Source organism: Genypterus blacodes, unplaced genomic scaffold (genome assembly GCF_046128005.1).
Source record: "Genypterus blacodes isolate CSIRO-AG114 ecotype Tasmania unplaced genomic scaffold, CSIRO-AGI_Gbla_v1 ptg000070l_1, whole genome shotgun sequence".
NCBI lineage: Eukaryota > Metazoa > Chordata > Actinopteri > Ophidiiformes > Ophidiidae > Genypterus > Genypterus blacodes.
In genome coordinates, this window is record NW_027466880.1 from 4,892,105 (window position 1) to 4,912,498 (window position 20,394).

At 42.9% G+C, this 20,394-nt stretch overlaps 1 protein-coding gene across 2 annotated transcripts in view; it reads right to left on the minus strand.

Annotated features, from left to right (window-relative positions):
* The window catches only part of plxnb1b (plexin b1b), a 67,550-nt gene that overhangs the window by 24,698 nt on the left and 22,458 nt on the right, over positions 1-20,394 (minus strand). For both annotated transcript variants that reach the window (XM_076156477.1, XM_076156476.1), the window contains exons 2-4: positions 9,280-9,360; positions 6,968-8,138; positions 645-827 (exon numbers count right to left, since the gene is read on the minus strand). In XM_076156477.1, the coding sequence (XP_076012592.1) occupies positions 645-827; positions 6,968-8,128 (1,344 nt within the window). In that variant the 5' untranslated portion in view covers positions 8,129-8,138; positions 9,280-9,360. The remainder of the gene's footprint in view (positions 1-644; positions 828-6,967; positions 8,139-9,279; positions 9,361-20,394) is intronic.

Consider the following 20,394-nt stretch of genomic DNA (forward strand, 5'->3'; position numbering starts at 1 on the left):
TGTAACTTTTGGTTGTGGCTTTAATCACTCACACACAATGTTAAGGTCCACTTAGAGCCCGGTTCTGCCTGAGGTTTCTTCCCATTAAAGCAGAGTTTTGCCTTACCACTGTTGCCAAGTGCTTGTTAATGGGGGAATGTAGGGCTTCTTTAAATGCTCTGAATCTTAAGTGCTTTTAAAAAACCTTTGTTGTGATTTGGTTCTATATAAGTAAAATTAGATTGAATTGAATGGGGTTTGTACCCTCTACCAAACGACTTACTTCCTGGAGATCTTTCCAGTTACAAGATGTAATATTTTTGTAAAAACAGTTTAAAGCACTCATTGAGGAAACATCACCTTATTACTCTTGTCATTATTTCTCCCTGTTTTCAGGGGCGACACCTGGGCTGTCATACTGCGTTAATGTAGAGCAACTTTCTATGTAGTGTAACGCAACCTGCTGGTCTCTTGCACTGCTGCATAGCGCGGGGAAACATTCCCATAATCCAGATAACCAGGCCACATGTTAATGCCAGTAAATGTTTGCAGAATGCATGTGTGTGTGTGTGTGTGTGTGTGTGTCATAATTCACTAGAAAGCAGCAACGACAAGTCATAATGCCTGTCCTCTGTTCTGTCACACATGTTCCTTTGGTATTTTACCTTGTGCAGATTCCCCTTGGAGTCTCCCAGGAAGGCGATGGTATAGCCCAGCCTCACGCTTACGGCCACAGCAGTGAGACGGGCGGACGGGCTGTCCAATATGGTCTCGGCTTCCACGGCGATCCGGCTGGCCATGGGGCTCGGGGTGTGGTCGGAGCCACAGGGGTAAGCGTCCAGGGTGTTCTAAAGGGTGGGGAGAAAAATAACCGCCATTGGGCAGGACACATAAAGACATTAAACTAATGTCTATAACTATTTGAAACATACTTAGAAATGTGAACTGACGTTATAAAAGCCTTATCCACAGAGTTCAAGACAAAGGCTTTTAACACTTCGCCCATCAAGGGCTCTTTCTCTCTCTTGCTCACACACAGCGTGTCTGTGTGACCCACGTCTCTGAGTTAAAACGAAAATCCTTGTTAAACACGCATGCATGGTAATGTGAATTAAACCTCCGAGTTAACTAACTCTAGTTGTAGCTAGTTCAAGAATATGACGAATATGGCTTACTATACACGTTTGTGCCCGACCTAATGGGGACGGGGACGCATGAGAGAATTAGTTATCTGGCCGGTAATGTATTCTTGGGATATGTAAGTATTCTCGGGGCGAGCGAATAACATAATCTTAAAGTAAATAAGAGCGTAAATTTAATACTAAATTCATCCCGAATTCCCGCACTAATAGAGTAACCGAAACTAAGACTTCTTATTCGAAGCAGACAATTGGCAAATCTATTTACGGAATCAACCGATTAGAGATTAAATTATTACTAGCAAACAAATATTTTATCTTATGGAGTGAGATAAACGAGATCATTAAACTACAACAAATAACAGTAACATCATGTTGCCAAGTCTGGAAATTCAACCGCCCTTCCCAGCTACTATTGGCTGCCATCATTGGACCAAAGGGCGGGACTTCCGGGTTTACACATTGTTTGTGAATGTTGTTTGTTTCAGGTGTAAACACAGGTCAGATATAGACCTGATGACCACATCTCACCAGATCAGACCTCAGGTGGTTTATTTAATTTATTTTCTTGTATTTCTGCATATCTTCTGCCTCATTGTAATTGTTTTCTTTTCCCACCTGTGGCTTCTGTCCATTTGAGAAAAGGGAACATATCCTAGAATATCCTCCACAGGTTTCTCCCTTTTCTCCTTCATTCAGGTTTTGACAGACTTTTTCCTTGTTTCCCTCGAGATCTTTGGCTGGGGTGGGAACCATTTGGTGTGACAGATTGTTTGTGATATTGGGCTACAAAATATACCTGACTTGAATCTGAATTGGGCATCAAGACTGGCAGTGATATGTAAATTTGGAGCCTGCTTTGGGCAAAAAACAATAAAAGAGGACATATCAGAGGTTGCCTGTTGTGGTTCTTAAACACCAGCAGGATTTTTAGTGGAGGGTTTTGGACCTGAAATAAAATAGAACTGTTTTACTTGCACAGCTTGGAGACCAAGAACATTTGCTCTGGCAGTAATGCCGTTTTATGATCCATGCAATCAATTTTCCGCCAAGGCTGAGAGACAGCGAGGTCATTGCTTTATCTTTGGCAATCTTAACAAAAGAAAATGGAAGCAATGAACTTGAGAATGTAGTCTCGTTGTTTTGATAGATTTCATGAGATTGATTTTGTTGATGTTATGAGAGCGACTCCTTACTTAGCCAGCTGGAAAAAATGAGACATCACTGCTTAACCGTGAGTGCAAAGTGAAAGAGCCAGCAAGAAATTAAGCAGTGACAACTACATACAGTAAATATGGTATAGAGGACTGGGTGCATCTTTCCGTTCAACAGAACTCATTCTGTCAGTCAGCATCCCATATAATACCTATTTATTTCAGAGAGCTACAGTAATAAATCTGTAACATTTACAGTGACAATTGTTCAGTACATCTTGATTTAATTGCAAAAACTGAGGCTGCTAACAAAACGGATACTACAAAATGTATTTGTCATGTCACAGCACACAAAATTTCCATTTGGTGTTTTGTGCTTTCATGTCAGTGTTTGTGAAGATGTGACATTTACTAGAAATGTTCTGGTCTGTTCCAGTCAGTGGACCGTCCTGGGAGGTTTTCTCTAGAGTTATCCCTTGTCTTTGGGTGGGGACGGGAATTTTCCTGATGTTGTGGGTCTGTAAAGAGACATTGTATGCGATTGGACTATAGAAATAAAGTTGACTTGACAAGTCCTTCTCCTGATCGCAGTGATTATTTGTGTTAGACCCTGTGCGTGTCCACTTAAGTGGTCAAGTAAATGTGTGGAGTGTTGTACAGCTAAAATGGTCAGCTTTGTCCACATCATAACTTAAACATTACAGGACAATAAGTAGGGACGACTGCTTGCTAAGAATAGCAGCAGAATACATTATGACTACTGAAAGAGTTATGAACTTATGATGTCCAGTCTGACAAACATGGCCTGGACGTTTAAAGGCTACCCCTGTCCCGGCTGATGGGAGGCGACGATTAGACTGCATTCACACTGCCAACAACAACAAACTTGTTTACGAGCTTTCTGCACACTGCAATCATCTGGATATTCAGCCAAAAATACTGCCGGGAGTAACGCAAATGAAAGCTTCACAGACACCACAGACTCCTGTACCCACATGGAGACTACTGGGGGGTTACTGGGGGTCATTATACCTTGAAATATCATATTTAAACTACAATCACCCTTCTTAAAACTACAATAGCTGCGAACGCGCCGCCTGTCACAGCTTTGGAATCGCACTACCTAAGTTACAACATCAACTTAACATCTTGTCCCCACGACCATATTACATTTACATTACGGTCATTTAGCAGACGCTTTTATCCAAAGCGACATCCAATAAGTGCGTTCAACATAGGTAGATAAAAGAACTTCAGGTCACAAGAAATCGTAAGTGCATTTCCTTCCAAAACCAACAGCTAAGAGCATAACTAGAGCTAGAGTAGAAGTGCAATAAGTTAGGTACAAGATGAATGAGAAAAAAGGACAAATTAGAAAACAAATAATAACATAACGCAGGGGTCTCCAACCTTTTTGTCTCTGAGAGCTACTTTGACAAAACAAAAGTGTCCGAAAGCTACTCATGTTTTACATTATTAGTAATATTTATCCACATGGCTGATGCTCCACCCAAACTGGCTGAATAAGCGTCTTTTGTGTGAACATTTACAAAATGTTGAAATCCAACACTTCAATTCAGCAACATAAGCTTGTTTTTTTCTGTATACATTTTCAGTGTCAAGCTCACACTAATAAACTCACTCATCATATTCATCTTATAGAAAAACAAAACAATGTTTTAATTTCTTTATATTACTTATTTTACTATTTTACCAATACTGTACCTTTCATTTTTCACATTTTGTCTGTCCACATGTCACAATTTCTCTTCACATTCTCTGTAATTCAGGGAATTCCCTGTAGTTCCCATATCATCTGTACTTCACATGCATTCAGTCTGTTCTGATGTTAGTGAGATGACAGAGAGTGTAGTACTGCTTTCATGAGGAATTAAAATAGTTCTGGAATGTTGTTGCAGTGAAGCAGGTTCTCTGCTGTACAGATTTGGAGTGTTTTCCTGTTTGGAAGAACATACACTGGATTGAGAGTCTGGGTGGAGCAAATTTTTTCTTCCAACTGAACTGGTGGATGCACGGTTCTCATGTCTGTGAAGGGTTTTTGTGGACCCTGCTCAATGTGACGGCTTGATTCTGCCTTTATGTTGTCACAATTGTTAAAATGCATCCAAATGCTGCTTTTTTTCCAGCAGTCACTCATCTCTGTTTCTCTCTGTTCTGCTCTGTACCTGTAGTAGACCGTCAGCACGCCCCGCCCCTCCCTGCTTGATGTTATGATTGTTGTCTGTCTTCATGTGAATTGGTCGAACGGCACAACATCAGTTCAAACATTCAGTCTTCCCCGTGTTCATGGCACGGAGAGACCATCCTATCATTCTGTCTTGTGTGAAGTTGCAAAAAAAATAAAAACGGCTCTCGGACAGGAGCCGGCTTCCATCGTCCTCCTAAAAGCCCCGGCTTTTTAAACCGGCCTGTTCGCGAACGACACATAACGCCCTGCTAGCAGCCGGAAAGTCCTGTGAAAAGTTGCTGTGGACTGTGGTGAGGTGGCGCTCCACAGATGCGTTCACACCCAAATGAGACACGCACACACTTGACATTCGCATTTGTAATTTTTTCCTTAATTCCTCATGAATTCCTTCCTTGTTGCCTTTCATCGGGCTATTTTCGGGGCGGTCATCGTCAAATCCGGCCTGTGCTTGCTAGCCGAATGTTACGGTGTCTCGTAACCAAACTTGACAGCTGCTTCATGTGTTGGACTGACAGCTGAGTGGTTTATAATTGTTTTGTGACAAAAGGGGGTGGAATGATTGTGAATTTGATTGGATAGAAATTTAAACAGCTTTACCAAGTGACATTGTCTTGTCAAATATACGTATTCTTTTACCTTTGGCCAGCTACTCAAAACCGGGTGAGCGACGTGTTGGCGACCCCTGATGAAACGTATTAACATAGAATTTCACCTCTTCTCTTACACTAGCAGGTGTCTTATAGAGGTTGGGGCTCAGTGCAACTTGAATGTGTGCAAGATTTCCATCAAAATCCGCCATTTAAGTAAATTTAAATCTCACAGATTCCACACCAATGAAAATTAGTCAGACTGAGAGAGGGGGTCTTCATATTGCCTGACCATGTGTTTTATAGGCTCCTATAAAACAGTAATGCCTTACGCCGCAAACAACAGATGTTTATGAATAAGGGAAAGTGGATTTTGCCCTTAATGAGACGTTAAATTTGCCATTGTGTTATGAATTACCCCATTATCAACATCTGAGATATAAATCACACTATTAAACACATTTTAGCTCCCTTTCGCTTGCTCATAGCTCTTTCTCTCTCATTACATGCTGTACTGATTTCCCTTTTACACATCTTCACATTTGTCCATTTCACTTTCTAATCCATCTATTCATTTTCTTAGTCTTGATTCCTCTGTATCCAATCATAACCCCCCCCCCCCTTTCTGTACGGACTTTATTTGTCCCTGTCAGTTCTTGTTAAGACATTGTGCCCCCCCCCCACCCCAATTCCACCACGTATGGCCAAGGCTGATAATCAATCCCAACATAACAAGAAACCTATTAGATTAGGCTGCCCGGCATGTACTCGCCCTCCCTTTCAGATCAATCTGCTGTAAAAAGCAGGCAGGTCCAATAGACGATGCTCGCGCCGCAACCTCACAAAACAAAACAACAATCAGTGTGTTTACAAGCACTTTACAAGCTGGTCCCTGTTCTCAAACTTTAAAAAAAATTAAATCTGTAGGTATAATTTTTTATGTCCCCAAGAAGTGATTGGTCAGTGTTGGTCAGACCAGCATGTGTTCCATATGAGAAAAGCTAGCGTAGTGTGGTTTGTTGAAGGACTATTCCAGCTTCAAAATGACGAGTGTGCAAATCTATTCCATAATTGGACAATGTTATGGCTCAGAAATTATATATATATAATTATATATATTATTATAACTATGTCAAAGTATAAAGGGAAGTTTTGTTTGCCTTTGTTTGTCCGGTGCCTCTACTGGCATGTGTGTATGGTGCTAAGCTAAATGCTACTCAGTGTGCTTGGGGAGGTTGGCAACTCGTTTGTTGTGGTGAAATAAGTTGTTAAAACACTTTTATAAAGCACTTAATGGCTGTTTGAAAGTTAGTGCGTTTGTTGTCATAACTTGTGTACGAAGATGACTTATTTATTTCAAGAGAGCCCCAGCTGGTACCAAAGCGCACTTTGTCATGTGTTTTCTTGGTCCTACACTGGTTATTTGATGCAGCTTTGGCAGTGTTGTATGGGTTATTAATATATTGATTGTTAGTCGTTGATGGTTTCACGCCAAGACTGAGGGCCAGAGCAGCGCGTCTGCCACAGGTGGTGGTAAAGACAGGCTGGGTTAATGCATGGACAGAAAATGAACTGAAGTTATAATGAAACATTTGAGTAGTTTTGTCTACTACATTGGTTCAGTCATCGCATGAAAAATAGTCTCCAAAAATTTTGATTTTAGAAAGCCTTACCATCATTTTGGCATTACACAGTTCTATTTGGGAATCAGCATGACTTTTATTGTGGCGTGCATAACCTCTGTTGAGTGGATGGTGCTGGGTTCACTCACAGGCCTGGTAAGTAAACTGGTAACACCAATTATCTCCAAAATGCTCAAACTTACAAAAAAAAAAACCCTGCACTAGAGTAATTGTAGGTTATCCACTGAAATAAGCTGAAACAAACCCATTTACTCACCACTGGCAGGTTGGCACAGTTGGATTTGACTTCATATTCGATGTAAGCTGCCTCTGCCCCGGCTTCTTTACCCATCTGTGTGTAGCAAAGGTCTCTGGTGGAGTTGATCCTGTAGTCCACATCCTCAAGGTTGAACACGCATAAGGCAGAGTCCTCACTGGGGTGAGATGATGAAGTCATGCGAGTAGAGAAGACACCCAGCAAAATCTCCGAGCCTTCACTTATGACACCGTCCTTGGAGAGGCCGAGTTGGACAGCTTGCAGGAGGTTATAGGATTTACCTGTGCTGGAGCGGCACGCCAAAGGCACCTCTACATAAGAGTAATAGGCTTGATCATCCAGACACACACGAGAGACATAGGTGCGGTACTCACGAGACTGTGACTTGAGGTCTCGTCGGTAGAATAGGAAGTATACATGTTGACGGTGCGAAAAGGAAGCCACAAAATGATGGTCATATTCCGAAAGACGCCCAGCAACAGCCAATTTGGCAGTCTCCTCGTAAGAAAAGACTGGTTCCTGGGCAAGGTTTCGTGTGGAAATGGGTGGCTGACTGCTGGTGTAACCCCTCCCGACAAACAGTACAGGCTGTCTGTTAGGGTGAGAGCGTACCACAAGGCCCACAGTGCTAACATTGGGGTGGTTTGCTGCCACGTACTGAGTATCCACTGGCCGCTCCGTGGAAAAAAGTACCACATCCACAGAGTCTAGACTGCGTTTCTGGCAAATCCCTTGGTTGACGCTCCCGCAGGTAATAAGTTCCATAGAGAATGGATCCACCAACAGGAGCTTATTGTGGTTGCTGGTGACCTTGGCCTGTGGGCAGTTGCTCTCGGTCACGGGGGGCAAGCACTCACGGCTGTCTGTGACAGGGCCGGTGTTGTCCTGGATCTCAGGATGGAGGAAACGGTCCAACTGAAACAGGTGGTCTCGGGCGCCGACATAGATCCGACCCACGCTGGGGTCAGGATGCAGAGCCAAGTGTTCGAAATGGGTGTCATTCCGTGTGAAGGTGGGATAAAGGTGGGAGGCGTAGAAAGAGTCAAATCCTTCAACGAGACCACTGGGTAAAGAGGTCAAAGGCCAGTCGACAGCGATTAGCAGTAGAGACAGCAGCATCTGCACTGCTGAAACCGATAGATACGCCATCCCCGGAGGCATGGCAGCAGAGCTGAGAAAACACAAACAGGGTGCTACAAATTAATCATTTGTTAGGGTTAGTTTTAATTTAGAGTTAGTTTACATTTTTACTTTTGTTGAAAATGCTTCCTGATTTCTCAACTTTTTCAGAGATCAATTCATGTCACCGTTTGTGAAGCCGGGTCAGCCATGCATCTCAAACTCGACACATGTTTGAAATCAAAGGTGTCGACATCGGACATTTTCAGAAACAGCCCATATATCACAACAAGCACTTCTGCTTGTGAGTGCAGTGAGTGAGTGAGTGAAGGTGTGCCCCCATAAGGTGAATGTATCTTTTATGGCCACAATTTAGGAGTTTCTGCAGTTCATAGTTTTTGTGCAGTTTTTGTCTGACCCTTCTGCAAGGCCTTTTCCTGTCTTTTTAAAAGCTATTACCAAAAATAAAGTACGAAAAAAACTGAACTTCAAATGGTCAAAAACTCAAAATTGGTCGAAAACTTAACTGAGGGATGAACCAATTTTCAATATTGGAATAGACACTGAGAAATGGAACTAAAATGAATTCGAACCAGACACATGTTGTGCTTAGAACCCCTGAATTATCACTTTAACTCCTATGAATCCATAGTGGTCTGATCTGCTTGTTCATCTTCTATTTATTAAAAGTTTAGAGCAGCGGTCCCCAACCACCGGTACTTGAGTCATGGTACCTTTACTCAGGGCTCCCACTATCAACGTAATCATGAGTTGTAGTTTTTGTGCACTTTATATTTGTTTATATACCAGTCGTATCATTGTATTTCGTCATATTTATCCCCCCACTTTGAATGCCAGTCCGTGAAAATATTGTCTTACATGAAACTGGTCCATGGCCCAAAAAAGGTTGGGGACCACTGGTTTAGAGGAAACACAAGCAATTTTAATATATTCCTTAAATGGGATTAATAAAATCAATTCTATACCTTTTGGCACCCAGAGAACCACTTCAAAAGAATAACAATTAAGTCTTTCACATAAACCAAATGACCCTCCATCTAAATTCTTCTGCACTGTGACTGAGCAGCACAAGAACTTTCACCTCCAGCCTTTAACTTTGGAGGCCTAGGTGAACCATGTAAGGTGGCTGCATTAAACTAAACATAATTTGATAAGAATAATAAAGTTCTCACCATTTGTTTGCAGCGGCGTTTTACAGAGGCATGTCACCTCTCGACCTTGCAGCAGCTCGGGTTTAGAAGACTGGGCGCAACCTGCAACAGAGCGAGAACATAGGGCGAGTTAGAACGACTGTAAACTCAGGCTACTGTTTGACCTTTTGTTATCAGCTTCCACCTTTTTTTTGGTTTGGGTGGTTTTGACGTTGAATTGAAGAGAGCTTGCAAAACTGTGGGTGTGGGTTGTAGCATTTAGACTTTGGAGGAAAAACGCATATTTTTAAAAATAATGCAATAAATAAGCACAGAGATGTAGTTAACACAGTTACAGTCGCAAAGAACTCACTCTAATGACCCGATACTGGAAAAACCCACAAAGCCTATAAATTCCGGTATTTTGCTGTTTTCTTTCATAATTGCTTTTTTCAACTACAATGGAACTCCACTTGCGTTCGCTTGGACCCCGCTCTCACCGAGGAGGTTCATCACCTGTCCAAATGGGCTGCATGGAAGGGGTAAACACACCAGAGTGCGATTCAAATGTCAAAATACGATCAGGTGACAAAATTACAAATCTCCCCCACACATAAGCCTCTGACCAAACACCTTATATAGGTATATTCTTTCCCAGGTCCCAATGTGACAAAGAGTTTACTAGTTCTGATATGAGATTGATTTGATTCAATTATCCTGAATTGAATACAATAAGGTATGATTAATATCCTCCCGAATTAATCAATGTATTTACCCATTGGGGGGTGGTTCCCCAACAACGAGTGCAAATACAGAAGTATAGCTTTCTTTCTACTACAGTATATTTAATGTTTGGATTTAGTTTGTTGTTGGCAGAGTGACCTTATGCGTTTTCAGGCTTCAACAAAGCAGCCACATGACCAAAACAATTTTTTTTAATAATAATTTTGATAAAAAATCCAATGGGATAATTGGGCTGAATCATACAGCCCTACCTGCAGGGTGTCACTCCAACCCCCTCAGAGTACCATGTCAGTCAGGTCCCCGCCATAAATTAACAGGCCAAAGAACAAAATAACAAAAAATATTCTGATCTATAAAAGGGGGCCTAGCAGAAAAAGTTTGGGAACCACTGCATTAATGTTTTCTCTGGAGTTTTTCCTCATCTTCCAAAGGAGCTCTGGACAGGGTTCGTAATTTTCCTGATGTTGTGGGCCTTAAAAGCCATTTCAGACATTGTATGTGATATTGGGCTATAGAAATGAAATTGACTTGAAACAATAGCTTGGTGTATTTAGGAGTGTCATTTAGCATCATGATCAGTGGGTGGTGATCACTGCATGTTGTTCAAAAACTCTTCCAAATGCATCAGAGCTTTGTCTACACAAACTACGTACGAGGTCATTCAACAATTACTCAGATCTAACAGTACAGAGACGATACAAAGAATCTAAACAAAAGTTCAACTATAAATTCACATAATTTTTGGCCAAAAAAATTTGTTGTTTAAATTTTGAGTTTGTCACTTTTTATTGTCACTTTAAACCAGATAAACTTCAAACTCAACATATCTCAAAAGTATGACAGTTGTGGAAACCTAAAGCAGATGAACTGTCGCTGTAGGACCAACCAAACTCACCCTCACCGCAAATGGACGGAAATGGCACAATGGAGCATTCCTGAGAACCACTCATTAAGCCATCATGTGCTTCATTGAGTGCGCCCGTTCATTCACTCTGATTCAGATATCCTAAACTCTGGGGGAGGCAGAGACGGACAACGGCGGGGGATGGGGTGGGGGGTGAAAGAGTGACATAAGCAGAGAGAAATGAGGTTACAGGGGGAGACTAGGGAGCGAGCTGGGAAGCAGCAGTAAACGGCAGAAACAAGTGCTCGCAAGCCTCAGTGCTCTGCAAAAACTGATGGAATGTGACTAACAATGATAAGAAAAAGCAGGGAGGGAGATGAAAGAAGGAGGAAGTGGAGGATGAGTTGGCCATTAATTACAGTGCTTATAATGTCCCATTCAACACCCACTCAGAAGCAGAATGAAGCGGGGGGAAATAAAGCAAGATTGTAATTAGTGACATTACTGTGAGCATAAACACACAGGTTTATAATGAGACGTCCTCCCGTTTCAAACAAACACTTTTTCCCACACACACACACACACACACACACACACACGCACGCACACACACGCACGCACACACACACACACAAGGCCTCGAGTGAATGGAGCCATCTGCAATCAGTCATTGCCTTTGCATCAAAAAGCAGCATTTACAGAGGACGCTTTAGTGGCTGTGGGAGCTGGCAGTGTTCAGTTACACAAACATCAGCCACCAACATCCTGCTGCCGACTTATCCACAGCTCAACATGTTGCTGCCACTCTGTGGCCGTCAACCCCATCAAAGCTCACGAGAAATCCTAAAATCACAAGAGGTATTTTGAGATTCAGATTAGATAGATCCTAAAACACGCAATCACACAAAAATCCAGACCTGTGTCAGTCTGACGGAAAATTATAGCAGTATGAAATGTATTTAAACTGTATTTGGTTCACACAAGTGATGAATGCATCTGATATCCAAGCCCTCACAGTTGATGAATCAGTTTATCTATATGGGAAGCTTTGATATTACGCATTCCAGTGGTGCCAATTCGTCTCTCTTTCTCTGTCCATGTCCCTGTACAGCAAAACAGACACCGACACAAAACACCTCACTTTACTGGCGTTTCCTTTGTTAATTTGAAGAGTTCATTGAGCTTTTACACTGGAGAGAGCAATTTCCATTGTGGCTCTTAAATATGAATCGAGCTCATGGGCATACCAGTTTTCATTGGCTTTCACTTGGTGCACCATGTTAAGCTACTGTGATCATTGTGCCACATTTGTGTGTGGTGTTTGGTTTAAGTATGTGGGAGATCACTCAAAACATTACATACAGTATCTTTGTAACCTGTGTGCCTGTGTTGCAGGTCAACAAAGTTTTGTCAAAACTTTTTTTCTATTTGTTCTTATTGAAGCAAACATTTTACATGACAATGCGCATACAGTTATAGTACATTTTGGAGATAATTTTTCATACAGAAGAAGGGGGAAAGTAGAGAGATAGAGAGAAAGAAAGAAGGTTGTATCATTATTATTATTGTTGTTCAACTTTTTTTGTAGACCCTGAGGTAAAATAGGCAATATGAGATACAAGTAGATTGAAATTGAAACAGCAGGAAGCCACGGCCACGTGCCAATGAACTTTATCGTAGATTTTGTAGTGGAACTGGATCATGTTTATTATATGTTGTGTAAAATAATTTTCCAACCTTTCAGACTGCTTGTCCTGTTCTGTGCTACTGCTGTATGCTGTTGTTTGAGAGAAATGTTCATTGCACATTTTTTTTTCCCACGATGCAAGTCGAGCAAGTTAGTGTAACACAACTGTGCCTTCAACTTTGTTGAGAGCAGTCACACATTTTGTTTTAATGGCATCACATAAATCTCCACCGTCTCCCCCTGTCTGCTGAAAGACTTTGAAAGTGCCGACAGGTGGTGTGTCCATGGTTTTATTGTACACCGCCATGTGCTCCTGTTTAATCCACCCTGCTGCTGGGCCCTTTATAGGGACTATTAATAACCCAGCCAATCATAACATCAGGGCCAGCCATATCGCTCGTCAGCTGTATGCCATCAAATACTGTAGTTTCACACTAGACATTTTATTCACACACAGCACGAAAGAACCTCCATTCTAAATGTTACCCAAAAATTACAAATCTGCGTGATAAAAACACGGCTGTCACACAAGTTCATAGATGATCTTTGACTGAAACAGATGGAAACACCGACTTGTGAATTTCATGTGGCAACTGCTTTCCCTCATTGTAGATGTGGAGCATTAGCCGTTGTCAGTAACACTGCTTACTGTACGTCTGAGAGTACATATATCACCTGTCAGGCGTCTGCTCACAGGCGCTGTAGCTGGACAGTCTGCCTGGCTCACTGACAAGTTATTTATAGCAAAACCTTCCACAACTGCTGCCTATCTGAGAGAACACATTCCCCTCAGCTGATGAACTTCGCAAACAGAGGACAAGGAGGAAGAGGAGGGGGCGTCTGCATATTACTGCCCAGTGCTCTTCTAGAAAAAAAAGCAGCCAAAACATGAAAGTCCCACTGTTTCCATGATGAAGCCCATTTAAGGGATGGAGTCATTCAATGACACAAGGTGACGTGGCTTTTTTCTGGACATGTTTCAGTGCTCAGGCAAGGGGAGCTGGATGTTCCCGTGGCTGTTAAATCTTAAGGGCCTTTTCAGTGGAGCACAAAGCTTTGATTCACAATGAAGCAAAGGGAAACACATGCACACATTTGATCATCTATTCAACTCACTTCAATGAAAATGTAGTGCATTACAGGGGAAGAGCGCATAAACAAAATGCAGTTGCCACTGTACTGATGTTGGAGAAGACTGCATATAAAAAAAGGAGTAAAAATCATAATACACACAGCTGAGTTGATATTGGCAAATAGAGGCACAATTACAATTTGACTGCTCCAGAACTCCAGAATTAATTTCAGTGTTGGCTCCACTGCGTGAGTCTCACTCTGCTTGACACTTATTTGTTCCATAAAATTGTGACAAATTGTTGCACCGAACCGTATTCAAACAAGAGGGCGGGAAGTGTAGTCAATTTGGAAGAACCATGTCACCTATAAATCGTAAGGAAACTCAAAGTTTAGGTCACCTCTGAAAAACTGTGAAACAAAAGCACACTGAAGCCAAAACACAAACCACAGTTAAAACTGCAGTTTAAGTTGGTACACCGAGACAAATAAGCATGTTTGACGTGGAACCAAATGTCAATAAGAGTCAGGAGAATCATAAACAAAAACCCTTTGCTGCCAGAAAGGAAGCTATAAAAGTCCTCCGATTTCATATCTGATGCAGACGCTGCCTTTGGCCGTACACACCCCATGAAGTGACCACAATGGTTGCCAAAACCTTTTGAGTGCAGTACAGCTGAGGAGTTATAATGACATGAATACAATTATTTAGTTCTACTTCGGTGAATGTAGTGTTAGTGTATAATTCCATTGTTTTGGGCAGTTACTTAGGATGACATCTGTCCGATGGTACACTCCTACTGAGACTAGATGGGTTCAGACACACACACACACACACATACACACTCACACAGACGGTCATTACTAACTTAAAATGCTGCTGGACGGCTGTATTTAACTACTTAAGTGCCTGCGCAGCTCAGTGGGAATCAGAGTCCAAAGATGACCAAGCGTCCTTTCTCTTGAGATGCAGTGACGAACACTTGACCCGGCAGACGGCGAGAGGAGCCAAAGTGATCATTAGATGCGTTTGTTTTCACAGGTGAGCCATAAAAGTCAGACAACGGGGCCCTGGCCCTGATCGCCCTGTCCCATCAGCGCCGCAAACAGACGATAACACAAACTCAGTCCCGAGCCCAAATTTACAGTGCTTTACTTCTTCTTCAGTCCAAGTCATGGTCACCATACCATCTTTGATTGCACCTGCAACAGCTGAAAAATAGTTCATTTGGAAGCCAACCAAGACTATCGATCTTGTTTGGTGCATACTGGAACACCAGTAAGGGATCTAACTTGTTGGTTAGCCTGAACCAAACAGGAGTCATGATGCTCTTGAAGCGGCCCCAGTGATCGACCTTTTGTACCATGAAAATAAACCAGAATGCTGCTTTCTTGCCTGTCCAAACAAACCACACCGAGGGGTTAAAGCATCCAGACTAAACGCTGTGAAGGCAACACGGGTTTGGCTTTATATTCCGAGAGATCCTCGCCACCAGAGGATCCCATCCATTACTGAAAACTACAATAAACACTTATCATAACTGCCGGAAACTTGCCTTGTAGCAATAATAAATAGCTTTAATGTTGAACAAATCAACACTGTTTTATGATAAGCAAATATAAATCAGTGCATGGCTTGTACAATGAACCAATGATAACACTTCAATCACTTCAGTGAGGCTGAGGAACAACTAGCAAATCAACACTGGCAGCAGTTAAAGCAAATGATGACTGAGACCTTATGGCAAACAGAAGCTGCAGCGTGTTTCTGATAAAGCTGCTATAACCAGGATGACATCGCAGTCTAGCATGAATGTGCAGTTAAGGGCAAAGTCAAATGTCAATGTGTTTGCGTTTGTGGCACATTTGTGTTTTCATGAGATGCAAAATTACAGTTTGTGTTTTTACATGCTGATTATGGCGAGAAGAACTATGCACGGATTGTGGAGAAGTATGCAGAAACTTTACTGTCAGAGGCTTAAGTGGGATGGACTTTTCCGGTTTGGTCATATTCAGCAGTAGTAACGGGCCGTAGGTGCTGCAGCCGCGAACAGCAGCCGAACACATGTGAGAACAAGCCAACAATGTGGACGTGAGAACATTCTTTTGTGTTGGAAGTGAGACATTGAAGCATGAGAGAAGCTCCACGCCCTGTGAGATGTACCAGCATTTTATCCTATTAATTTTGCAATTAATTGTGATTCAAAGGGTGCAAACATGGGGCTGTGTTGGCTTCCTCTTTCTGCCACATTAAACTCTGGAAAATATGATGGTGTCCATTTTATTTTCCACAATTTGTAGACAAAATGAACAGCAGGTTATTACTGGTTTATTATTCCCAAAATGAAGCTTTAATTGGAGTTGGGGGAGGCACTGGGGGGGAAGGCAAATATTGTGATGACCCTGGAGCAGACGTGACCGGCAGCAGTGCGACACAAAAACAAACTATTATTAGAAGCAGTGGGAGCAGCTTCAAGCCAACAGATGGACGATGTTATGAAGGTTTCACTGCAAAGGAAAGAAGATCCAAAGAGAATATGGAAGAACGAACCGGAAGATCACAGATAGAAAAATATTTACTCACATATTTGCGAGTGAAGTGATTTTTTTTTTTAATTTTCTTTCCTTTGGCCGTGACAATTTTAATTACTGAAATTATCATTGCTCAGGAGAACCACTATGGAACTCCCAAACACACCAACCCAGCAACACGCAACACCGAAGTGTGTGCGCAAGGAAATCTCATGCCACAGCCATTTTGTTGGTAAACAAACAGGAGACCAAAATGTCAGTGGTAAGTAAAACAAATAGCCTGAGAAATGAAAAAGGGACGTGTAGATGAGGTTTGGCTCAAAACAGGAGTTAGGCTAGACTCTACACCGCGTTTCCTATATCACATGAGGTGCAAAGACACCTCTCTGTGCTCGGCAATGTGCAGAGAGAGCGAAGGGTAAATGTTAGTGGGTCTGCTGTGTTGTGTGGTCCTTTCTGCGTGCGTGCGTTCGAAACTCGCTCAGAAACAAAGAGCCTCTTCATGTTGTTGTGCAGCTAATGCCTCTTGTCCATAGTGGTGCCTCGATAAAACATTGGGGTGTGTTGTGCAGCAGCCTTGTGTAATGCACAGAGGTGAAAAGTGAGTGCGACATGGCACAGAAAGAGAAACTGCACTCCTCTGTAGTTACCAAATTATAAATTCTGCCGACTCCATAGGTTAGCGGCAGACTGAAGTGCATCACTACGCGTTGGTGTGAACAAACCAAGTTGAGCCCGGAGACGTCGGACAGTGCTCGAAGCTATGTGAATGTATGATCCCACTCCACCGATATGAACATGAAAATCAGGATTTTAGCCCAGATGAAGGATTTATTGCAACGTAATCAACGGCAGCGATTTCATTTTCAGGAGTTTTCTTCTTCTGTACTTCCGTTTAGAAGCTAAAACAAAACAGGTCAGTCTGATGCCAGGATGTACACAGACAAGCAGGAATCGGCTGCTACATTGATCCTTCTACCTCGTACCTTCGTCCTTTCACTGGACGATGTTAAATGCCAGAGATTCCTCCTGAAGGTGTTTGTGGTCACGCTGCTCCTCTACTATCGCTTTACTGCCACAGGATTTGCTACCAGCTGCTTACAATGCAAATGTAGTGGATGTTTCTGCCGGTGTCTTTGGGGGAGGGGGGTCATACCGATCCATGTGCTCCTTGAGAGAGATAGAGATAGAGCAAGACAGAGGGATGATGGCGGCGTTCATGGTCATGCTTTCACCTCTGCCTGCTTACATTAAAGGTGCTGCCTGGCTGGTTATTTCACCGTTATTGGGTGGTGGTTGTGCAGCAGGATGGAGGTGGAGGTGTAAACAGAACTACCCGTCAACTCATTTCCTTTTGCAAACAATACGCTATTAAAATACTTTGGGTTCATCGCTTCAGACACTGTATTGTCTGAGCAAAGCCACGTTGACCTTTGCCAGGGAGATATATCTATGCACGGGGGTCTGAAATGAACTGCCTAATTCCCTTGCCAACACCTGGAGCATCCCCCTTCCCTATTTGTATAAGGCCTTGGCCTTCTGCGGCTACAAGTTTTGAAAATGTATTGCAATAAATAACCACATATACTTAAACACAAGTAAGTTGTGGGCCGGCTTTGGAACGTTCGGCCCACTCTCACTCCTGGCAGTGAACGCACCGCATTTAATACTGCAGCGCCTGTGAAGCGCTCCTGAGTCTAAATGCTCATGCTGGGAACATTTCACTACGAGGCCAACAGCAGCGGCGTCCAACTGAGCGAATACGCTGAAAATCTGCATTGTGCAGCAATTTCTTTTTTTTTCTTCTTTTAAAAAGGTGAACCAAAGAAAGGGAGGCTCTAAATTATATCTTTTACGTGGCACAATGGGGGAACATAAACATTTTAAAAGGTCTAGCAGATTTATCTACGTCTGCAAAGAGCAGGGATGTCTTTCCTCTGGGACACCTGTGAGCGAGCACAAAGGCACAGCTGCAGGCCAACAAAAAATACCGTACACATGAACGTGTTGGTTGGTATCGTTCATCTGAAAAACGTGAGGCTAAAAACATAACAATTTCACAGACACACTGCCAACCCACAAGTGAACTCTGCACATTAAGTTCCCCTGCATTTTGCACAAAATTGCGAAGAAAAAACAACTACTTCAGACAGCAGAGAAATCCAGCATCACATCTCACACCTCCAACATAACGGCGTCATTCATCACAGAGCTCCAGACAACACAGAGGTCACCAGCAACACACACTCGCCTCATTTACTGGAGAGCCACGCCTCGCTCAAAGCCCCATTCACGTGCAAACAAGGTCTGATTGACCTGACCCGTGCTGGTATGCAAGCGACTGGAGCTCGCCTTTAATCCAGTGGCGCAGAGGCACCGCAGGTACGTCAGCAACCACACTAACCAGAGCTTTGGTCGCGATTTCGCTGATCTCACCCTGGCACTTTTTTAAGCTCAGCCTGGTCTTAGGAAAACCTACTTTTATTTAAAATCTATGACTTGAATTACGTCCGAACTCACAGACGTTATTTTGGATATGTGTGGCGTTCTCTTACACCTCTGTAGGTCTATGTATGGACCCTTATGGGTCCATGAACACGTGTTATAAGCCTTTCAAAGCTCCTCTACATGAGGTTAGAAGCTAATTCAAATATGTTCACCGTTGCACCAGGAAGTGTTTTCCTGTGACCTTTGACCCTGAAACAGTTTGGAAGGAGCACAAACGCTGTGGTTACCAGAGCTTTGGTTTGAAAAAGGTTGCATGTTAGCAAACAGGATCAATAGGGTGACACAGTGTTAGGTAGGCAGTGATAAGCAAGGGGGAGGATTCAAACACACACCCACACACATCCCATTCAGTGTTGTGACAGTCTTCCCACTCCCAGCCCCAGGAGGATACACCCACAGCTCTCTCTCATTAAGGTAGGCCGAGCATCAGTGCAATTCCCAGTGCATCCGGGCCAAACAAAGCCAGGCTAAAGTAAACTTCATTTGTGTGTGTGTGTGTGGGGGGGGTTCAGGTTGAGACATGTCAGCTTTTGATTTATAACTCATCCCAATGGTGGCGGTGTAATCAAAAACGCACCAGTGCTCCAGTGGTCCCATTCTGTATTCATGTCCTCCTCCTCCCCCATTTGCCGGAGGTGTGTGTGTGCGTTGGGGGTGGGTTGTTGAGTGTTTCCAATACAGGGGATGGATAGTCACATTTAAACACAATGGGCACCTTCCCTGCTCTCATCAACCCCCCGCAGCCAGTGAGTGGATGTACTGTATACTGTGAGCAGACTGATGATATATTTCCATACAGAATTTCCATACAGAAGACAGGAAAGAATCCAAAACTCTGTGAAAGCTGCAAGACGCAAGTTTGACTAAGTTAAGCTAAGCTAAGCTAAGCTAAGGCCTCTCCTCAGTGACAGAAGCACACTTTTTCTTCTTTGTTGGTTAGTTCAGCTAAATGCATCAATGATGTACTGCATTGCACACTTGAAGTGAGACAACAACTCTTATTACCTTTTGCAACGCTTTGAGTAGTTAAGGTGAGAATCCCACGCCCACATACTTTCTACCAACCCCTGCTGGAGTGAATATCAGACCTGAAACGACGCTCAGGCTTTTATAACTCAGTTCTTATACAGTGCAGCCATAACATGCCGATAAGCTCCCTGTGCTGCTGCTGCTCTCTTTACTTTCCTCACACTTTTTTGGACAAAATGGTTTACAGTCACAGGTGAATTGTGAGGAGCTCAGCGGCGTTATCGGCCACACAAAGAGCAGCGTTTTGAAACCAGCGCCCGCCTGCACCTTGCTGCCATTTTCAGGCGTTGTGGTGCAGACGGACAGCTTTTCTCGCCTGAACAGAGTTTCTAAAAGAGTCCCCACTGGAGTGAAGGCATTAATACAACCCAATGAGCAGCGGTGACCATGACCAGCTAATCCACTTCATGAGACTGTGTGCGTTTGTCCTACATATCCTAGATATGAGACAATAGACGAGCCAGTGTATGCGACCACGCCCCGACTCTACCACAGACGACAACAAACGTAGGTTTTTCTGTTTGCTCTCAGGGGAGGGTTTCCGTACCCATCAACAGTTAACAGACACACATACTGAAGCTTTAAACTCCTTTAAACTGTGGAACAACCTTACCAGGAGAACTCACACATATGTAAGAAAATAAAAAGAGAAACCCACTTCAGTTAGCTTCTAATTTCACTTTATTATGCCATAAAAATCATTTTGGGATTTCAATTTTGCCTTCATTTTTAAGGAATTGTT